At 38.7% G+C, this 8,754-nt stretch overlaps 1 protein-coding gene across 1 annotated transcript; it reads right to left on the bottom strand.

Annotated features, from left to right (window-relative positions):
- Window positions 1-673: 673 nt before the first annotated feature.
- slc10a2 (solute carrier family 10 member 2) lies at window positions 674-3,433 on the bottom strand. The gene is made up of 6 exons (XM_069145524.1): window positions 3,036-3,433; window positions 2,488-2,606; window positions 2,285-2,373; window positions 2,017-2,192; window positions 1,727-1,884; window positions 674-846 (listed from the first exon to the last, which is right to left on the bottom strand). The coding sequence occupies exons 1-6, from the start codon at window positions 3,431-3,433 to the stop codon at window positions 674-676; spliced, it is 1,113 nt and encodes a 370-aa protein (XP_069001625.1).
- Between the last annotated feature and the right edge of the window lie 5,321 nt (window positions 3,434-8,754).

The following is an 8,754-nucleotide window of genomic DNA, read 5'->3' as shown; positions in this document are numbered from 1 at the left end:
AACAACAGAAGTTTGTATTAGGGCCCAAATGCTAAAGATCGTCCAGTATAAAAACATATACGTTAAAGCGTTATGCTGATCTGTGCAGTGGCTTTGACTAGTCTGCAACTCTTTTATAACTTCTGTTATCAAATCATTTTTGTTAAGCACTTTGTAACTTTGCTTACAGACGTGCTGCAGTATATACATAAAGTTATTATTGGTAAAATGATGGATGTCACAAAAACAAACTATTAGTTTGAAACAAATATCTGATTGCAAAGTCACACAAACAGCATTTAACGACCTGTGTGAATTACTGATGCATTGATCAAGAAGGCAGAACAGTTTTTCCAACAGAAAGTACAGGGTGAAGTTGTATAAAATACGTATATATGAATAAATTAAAGGAGAGGAGGGCCTCATGTCTAGCTAAAATACAATTCAGCATAAAACTGTGCAGAGTGTTGGTCATTGGCCCTCCCTTGAAGTTAACTGTTGGTTGCACTGTAGAAGACAACTGTCTGTCTACAGCAGCCCTGTTCTTGCCTAGCCTTTTCCAGCGCTGAGGGTAGAACAGGATCTGTGTCGTGCACCTCCAGCATGCAGAGTGCAGTGTGTGATTGCAGCTGAGTCAGGCTGCTGTCTTCAGCTCGCACCGACAGTTCAAAGTTCAATTGGAAGGGTTGTTATGTCACAGCTGGGTGTTCTTGTCCTTCACGTCGCTGTTGCGGTTCTCATCGAACTCAAAGGCGGTGTTTTCCAGAGCGTAGTCCTTCTGTTTCGTTTGGTCATCTTCCAGTGACGGGGCCTCGCTGTCTGCATCCTCCGAGCCATGACCGCATGACCTTCTATACGCCCGGTAGCCTGTCGATGAAAAAAAACATTCATTCAGAAACACTGAGCGGTCATCTTTCCGTGTCTTTTAAAAAGAAAAAGCATTGAAATGAACCGAGCTTTAGTGAATAAGTGGACATTTTCCCTCTCTTGTTCATGTTCTACAAGTTACAAGCGTTGTCGTTTGGGACAAGTTGAAAGGGGGGATTTTTTTTTTTTTTTTAAGGGATGATGATTAGAAACAAAATCTACTTGGTTAAAATTAGGAACAAAAACTAACTATGTAACTATTTACATTCTTATGCAAAAAGCAGGAGCAACTTCCTCCTGTTGCTACTGCTTTTTGCACAAATATGTAAATAGTTATATGGGCATGGGCTCGATTACAAGTGCAAGCTGGCATCTATAAAGTATACGGCTTCTTATCGCATGCCTTATAGTCGTTAACCTTGACCATTATCATCCCTCCTCTACTGCCTCTATAATTTTTTTTGTCCCTGCAGCTATGTTAAAACAGATTCAGGGAAACAATATATTGGAAATGACTGTAGAGATAAATCACATCCACTCTCTTAAATTTTATGTGTCAAGGATCAATCAGTCAGAGGTGAACAAAGTGGGATTAACTCACCCCTTTTTCACTAAACTGTATAAACTACTTCTCATTGTGACTCTTGGGTTTCTGAAACTTCTGTTTCTAAATGTACATATTATCAATTTATTATTATCTATTTACTGACTTGACACAGAAGGAAACCTGATAACGCTGGAAAACAGCAGCGCTGGCCAAGGAAGCCGTCTTTTCCCAGTGACATCGTTACATCTGAATCCCTTAATATTCCTTAAAGGTGCCTGTGCTGAGCTCTGACCCAGCGTTTTAAAAGACTGACAACAGCTCTTAAACTCTTACTTCCCACAGATATGACCGCCACCACCAGCTGGAAGATGCTGTAGATGAGGGGGAACGCAAACATGACTTCCAGCTCCTCCGGGCTGAAGGACAGCTGGACGATGGTGCTGCACAACTGGGAGTTCTGGAAGCCCGTCTCCAGCGCAATTGTTCGGCATCTGCACAAAGACAAGAACAACAAACAACATCGGTCATAGGTAAGTAAAAGCGCTGACTTTCGTTGACAGTACCATGAAATTAGAACCAGTGAGGGAAAGGTCACTAGTTTGTATTTGCCAACACGACCCTACCTGTGCCAGGGTTGACCCACAAACCGGGCCATGAGGAACCCCAGGCCGAATCCAATAAAGGGGTAGATGGTTCCGATTATCCACAGGGAGGGAGCGATGGTCCAGGAGGACTGGTAGAGGACTCCTCCAACCACGGCAATGATGATGATGAGACCGAAGCCAGCGATAGACCCGACCTGTGCACGGCAGGCACACAAACACAGATCAGAATAAAGGTTCCAAAACACTCCCTTTATGGAAATTACAATAAACCGGACAGTATTCGCACCTTCAGGATCTTTTTCGCCTTTTCGGGCCACCTGTGTTTAACGTAGATTCCCGCAGCAATTGGGATGAGAAGGGCGGCCAGAGTGATACCTGAGGACACACAGGTTTCATATCAGACCAATCGATACGTAGGAAAGCAGCAAAGTGATTTCAACAAACATCCCTTTCTGAAATTCCGACACGATATTCCGGTTGTTTGCTTACCGATGCTGTCGTATGGAATCTGGATGGTGTCGCTGGAGGTCCAGATGGAGGTGTAGATGAGCAGGCAGAGGGGCATCATCCCCAAGGCCAGGATGGAGGAACAGGCCGTCATACTGATACTGAGGAGCAGAGAAAATGGAGCGAGTGTTCGGTCAAACAAGCCTCTTCGATCACATCTTGTGTTTCAAGGAGCGCATGCTCTGCTCGAAAGGAAAGGAAGTGATCGTGTGTTAGATTTTACTCATTGGGGGCCGGTGTCAAGTCTTCTTTAGAGGCTCAAGAGGATGCCGTGTCAGTGTCACGTTTTTTGCCTCACTTTGGCATGAAAAGATTCGAAGAAGGAGGTCATGCGACGGAGGTACAACCAGTGATGAAGTCCGTAAAACCGTAATCTTTTCCGAATCGAGTCAATACGTGACATTGACGCGGTATCTTCTCGTGGACTGACCGGTGTATTGTTTCTTATCTCGAACCTACGCAGCTCTTTAGAGTGTGTTTTAGAATAATTTAATTCACAATCTAGTTTTTAAGTAATCCCAGTTTCCTACCTGAGATCCATGTCTCCATCCAGCCAGTAGCAGATGATATTCGAGCCGGAGCCTCCGGGACAGCAGCCCATGATGACAATGACGATGGCCTGCACGGGCAACACGCCGAAGGCCAGCGACAAGGCGAAGGCCGTGAAGGGCATGATGCCGAACTGGCAGAGGAAGCCGATAACGATGCCCCAGGGTTTTCTTATGTGGCCCAACAGCTTGTCGACGTCAACGGTGCAACCCATGGAGAACATGACCATGGCGAGCATGACGGTGAGCACCGTGCTCAACACCAGGCCCAGTAAGGCATTGAAGTTACTGGGAGGAACCAGGCAGCTTGTCCCTGAACAGACGGTGGCCAGAGAGTCGCAGGTAGCGGGGGCCACACTTGTCGCCATCAATAAGGACATTGTGGTCGATGTAGTGGAAGAAGAAGAAGAGTGGTTCCCAGACCGGAGGACAGTTTCCAAAAAGCTTAGTTCGTAAATTCCACGAGACGAGTCCACTCCCTTCCTCCGTTATCAAAGAAGACGACGGTAACAGTGAGGAGTGTCCCGCTCGCTTCCCTTTATGTCGACACCGGCCAGATGTAATTGGGAGGGAAAATAAGGTGTGAAATAAACAGAAAATCAAAAATTAACCAATACTTAATGTTTTATGGGGTCAGTGTTCAGAAGTCTACGCAAATAAAAAGAGAATCATATGGAAATACGAGATGTGATTGCATGGCAGCTCCAGCTTTTATTGCCTTTAGGCTCTTAAAACTTTATTGGACCGCTCTGCTATGCAACATCATCATCCTACACTGCCAGCGGGGAGATAGGATGCTTCAGGTCTCAAAGACAGGGAACACCACGTATGTACGCTTTGTACAATCTCTGTAAAAATGTACCTCTTTGCCCTCTTTTTACGTGGCTTTGACCGCAAAATCACACAGTGGGTTTGAGACGGATTTTTGACTCCGATTTTTTTTTTTTAAGTTTCATGTGAAAGTAGAAGCAGGTTTCTGTGACTGATCGCACAAAGAATTCATTTTTAAAGTGCACTCTGATGTAGTACGCTAAAAGAACATTTAAAAACATTTTGTAAGGGGGTTGCAGAAAAGTAGCCTTTATGAGACACATAAATTCTTAAGATCCTCAGAGTGCAGAGAGGTCAGTCGGGGCACAGCTGTCGATACGCAGGTCAGAGTTCAAGAAACGAGAACATGCAGCCATATATTTTTGATAAAAATTGTATTTACAAAATTTAAGTCGTCTTAAAAATAAGTCCAGACTTCAATTCATTCCAGAACTGCAACCTCCAGATTTATAAAGACAAGTCCGTGTCACGTTTAAGGTGCTAAATACTGACTGACTACAAAAAGGATAATCATTTATGCATCCAATTATTTAGGATCTTATATTTGAATTTCTTTTTTTATTGGTCTTTTCTTGTTTTGAAAATGTCATAAAATCATAATTATATCAATTTTAATGCTGTTATGCAATGCAACATAAAAATACCCAGGAGGATAAGAAAAGGTTTTATAGACATTTTATGTCACCAAGCTGCACGTGCCAACTGTGGAAAAAAATTAAAAACGGTAAAGTGCCATTTAAATAAATGTCTCTCAGCCCATCAATCACTGATTCACCGCTGACTGTCATTTCTCAAGGTCTTGATATGCCATTCACCCAATGTGAAGAAGAGCTTCAAACACCAATAAAATATTTCAGTCGTCTGTAATCCTTCCTACCTGCCAGAGTCCTTCTGAGGAGTTATTTTGGGGCTGAGAGAAATAATACCTGATACCAAAGTTAAAGGACAACCAGCCGACACCAACTGGAGAGTGTGTTTTACATATTTTTCTAAATTAAAGGCTGTTCAAGCCACAATGTAGCTGCAGTGTAAAGTAATAATGTGTCTGCCATTTTAAAGTCTTAAATGTAAAAATAACAACAACAAAAACACAAATATGTTTTGGTGTAAATAGGATTTTTAAACCCAAAGTTGGTGCCACTGTTTGGATTTAATTGAACACTAATGAGTCCAACGTGGGCTTCAACCGGGCAAAATTTGTACCAGAAAAGTTAAACACAACTTCCCTTTTTTTTGTGTTTTTTGAACTAGATTTCTCCATTAGACTGGTGGCGATATCCAAGATTTTTTAAATATTTCTTGAAATATATTTTTCAACTGTCACTTTTTATGTTAAATTTAAACTAAGAACATCAAATATTCTGCCTGTGATGATCAGCGTCAGCTGGTTAACGGTGGGGTGCTGCAATCTTTCAAATTATCCGGAGAAGAAAAGCTATTCAAACAGTAAAATTGAATTCATTACATTTTCCAAAATCACTTCTGTGGAAATAATTCACAGAATACAAATAATGCAGATGTACCTTGGTCTGTCTTACTTCCTATCTGTGACATATCTGTACTGTAGTTTGAAAATGTGCAGCTGCAGGTGGCACTTTGGCCGAACTCGTTAAAACGAAGATGTGTTTTGTGTTTTGTGTGGAGACACGAGGTGATGACTGGCAGGATCTGACATTCCCGGATATGTTGCAGTTGTTTTTATAGTCGCTACGCAGCATTTTTAAAAGAGAAACTGTAGTTACTTAAAAGTTCAATTGTTCGACTGTGTGTAACATCCTTCCTGTTAGTTCATGCAGACAGAAACAGATATCAGCTGACTCACAAAAGAAAAGTCCTTGAGTCCAGACTTCTATCTGCTAAGAATACAGAACTGCAAATAATCACTCTTTAATCTTTATTTGTTTGCCTAACTTTATTGCCATGAACCTTTTTTTTCTGTGATGACAGCTGATTTGAAAGACAAACAAAATATAAATAAAATGTTTGTGCAATTAGAGGGAGATTTACATGAATGTGTCTTCACCAAAAAAAATAGTTTTACGGTATTTTACATTTCATAACTTGAGTATTTTAATTTTATGCTTGTAAGACTTCCACTTTGCAGCATTTCACAGGGAAATATACTGAATTTATTTGACTTCTTTTGCTAATATTCATTTCCAGAGTAACATTTGAATGATTTTCTTTTGTTTTTTTGCTTTTTGTTTTTTTTTTACAATTGAAATAACAAAAAACTGTTAAAGATAAAATCAATTGATTCCAACCATTCTGACTCGTAATAAGACAAAACAACTGTCCTGTTATGGCCCATTGACACACATTTCTGTAAGTTATTAGCAGTGACATTAAAAAGTAAATCTACCCTATGATCATCTCATATTGTTTCACTGTAATAACTGCAATGATTGTCAAAAAATTTAAATAAATTTGTGTACCATGAATTTTTTTTACTTCTTTTACCGGACTAAAATAGCAAATTTGATATAGTGGCTCCAACACTTAAATGCAGAATTAAAAATCTAATACTATCAAACATATGACGTATCAGTCACAAGAGACATTTTACTTTTGTACTTGAAATATATTTTTGGGTAATAATTCTGAACTAAAGTTACAAAAGAAATGCAGGACTTTTGGCTTTTATTTTTTCACAACTTTTAAAACAAACTTTTCAAAAAAGTACTTTATATTTTCTAAATATTTCAAACAAAGTTCATTTTATTTGAGGTAAAGTAACTTTTCTTAACAGCTGACATATTACAACTTTTAAAAATATTTCTGAATTCATTTTCAATCCTAAAAACTGCATTTTAAAATTGCATGAACTTTCAAGAGTTTTATTATCGCAGCTCACACACTCCTTTATTTTAACTGTACTGCAGTAATATTTCCAGAGAAATGTTTGATTATTTTAGTGATTTTAATGTGACAAAAACCTTCAAAGGCGCCATGCAGTGACTCGCGTTTACGTTCACGTCTCGTAAAATATAAAGTTGTGTACATTTCTTCTTCTGTGGTGTCAGGAAGACACAGGAGACGATCAAAGTTATCTTTTAGAAGCAATCTTATCAGTCGTTATCTGTCCCATCATCTTTTTATCTGTGTCCATCTGACTCATCCTTCATTCGGTCCGCAGTAAACTTTTAAGTATCTTTTTGCTCCTTGTGTGTGAATGAGCGTCGTTTCAAGGTCTGTGTCATGTCACGGCTTTTATCTCGACAGATCTGATTCCAGATAATGATCTAATCCGATAGCTTGGCATTTCACTCCATTGTAAAATACAGAAATGATGTCTCATTGTCTCTCATGTAACAGGAAGAAGGATACAATGAGACTTTTAGCATCTGACCTTGACCTCTTTTAGAATTCCTTCTATATAAAAAAAAACTTTATGGCTGCATGTTCGCTGATCTGTTGTGTGTTTTTAACCTCCAACCTCCATCCCTGTTCCGATCATAGCCTCAAAGACTGTTGTATTTCCGATCTTAAAAAAAAGCAAATTGCTTAACTGAATTTTTAAGTTCAAAAATTGGAAGGATTCTTTAAACGTGCGTCTCCACACTGATAATTGAGCTAGTTAAAATTTGAAAAAACTGCTTCTTTGAAAGATTGAATTTTGGATTCTGCAGTTCCCATCAGGTCCATGGAGCTTTATAGTGTCTTATAGACGCATTTTGTATTGACGCTGTTAATTATCATCAATTGCCTTTTCAATTGTACCGTCATGTTCTTTTATCTACAACTTTGTCAACAGCAACAGTGTTGAAAGAACTTGTTAAGCAATGATCGTGTCGTGTATAGTTTTAGAAATTTTGGTTTAGAAAGAAACATCTAACTTTTATGCCCATCTCTTATGTTAGACATGAAATATATATACTGTATATCTCTAGAAATTAAAATCTTCAAAGATTTTTTTTTTTTTTAATGATATTTCGAAGTATCATACTGCACACCTGTTTCCTGTTTTCCACAGAAAACTTGAAATCACATACTGCTTATATCACATATAGACTGGGTGACCTATTAACTTATTTTAATTTTATGTCATAGTTTATCTTAATAACTTTATTATTTTATAGCGTTAGTTACTTCCTTACAGATAAAAGGTTTAGGGTAATCCTATAATCAGGTAATACAAAACAATTAAAAAAAAACAATTAAAAAAAATTTAAAAAATTTCCCCTTGGGGATTAATAAAGTAACTACCTACCTACCCTATCTTCCAAAGCATGCATTCAAGCCACTGTAGCAATATGAAACACGTCACTAGAGTTTTAGCCACATTCTTAAGTACCACGAAGTCCACAGTCAAGTGTTTTATTTTCGAGTGTCTTCATTAAGATGTAAACCATGGATATTGACATGGTTAAAGGCAGGGAATGATCTTAGTCCTGGTTATGGAGTTGTCCTTGGGTCAAAATGACCCGCCGCTGTGTTCCACCAAGTTCTATTTTATTTTCATATTTTTTTGGGATCATTGGTGACAAGGAGGCTGTGAGGGTTTCTTTAAAGAATGATGACCAATGATCCCAAAAAAATATAAAAATATAGAAATAAAATAGAACTTGGTTGAACACAGCTGCGGGTCATTTTGACCCGAGGACAACAGGAGGGTTAAATATTGAAAAAGTCAAAGGTGTAACACGGTATAAAAGCTTTTTCAATATTTATCCAAAACCATAATCTTAAACTCATTCCACAGCATTCTTGTGGCCTGCACATACAGGGTGCAGAATGCAAACTCTTGTTTACACACACTCCCACCACCTGCCAGTGACTAACACTATGGAAGTGATAAACAAAATAATTAACACAATCCTAAATGTCATTTTATTTCTTCCAATCATTTAGGAAAATGGAGATATGATTG

Source organism: Embiotoca jacksoni, unplaced genomic scaffold (assembly GCF_022577435.1).
Source record: "Embiotoca jacksoni isolate LCO1_2020_lvr unplaced genomic scaffold, fEmbJac1.0.p SCAF_129, whole genome shotgun sequence".
NCBI lineage: Eukaryota > Metazoa > Chordata > Actinopteri > Embiotocidae > Embiotoca > Embiotoca jacksoni.
Note: the sequence above shows the minus strand (reverse complement) of the source record. Positions and strands in the feature narration are given on the sequence as shown.

Coding starts and splice junctions, on each gene's coding strand:
- slc10a2 (XM_069145524.1), bottom strand. CDS start 3,433: ATGTCCTTATTGATGGCGACAAGTGTGGCCCCCGCTACCTGCGACTCT. Junction 2,374..2,487: donor GATTCCATACGACAGCATCG/GTAAGCAAACAA, acceptor GTGTGTCCTCAG/GTATCACTCTGGCCGCCCTT. Junction 1,885..2,016: donor GTGGGTCAACCCTGGCACAG/GTAGGGTCGTGT, acceptor GTCTTTGTGCAG/ATGCCGAACAATTGCGCTGG.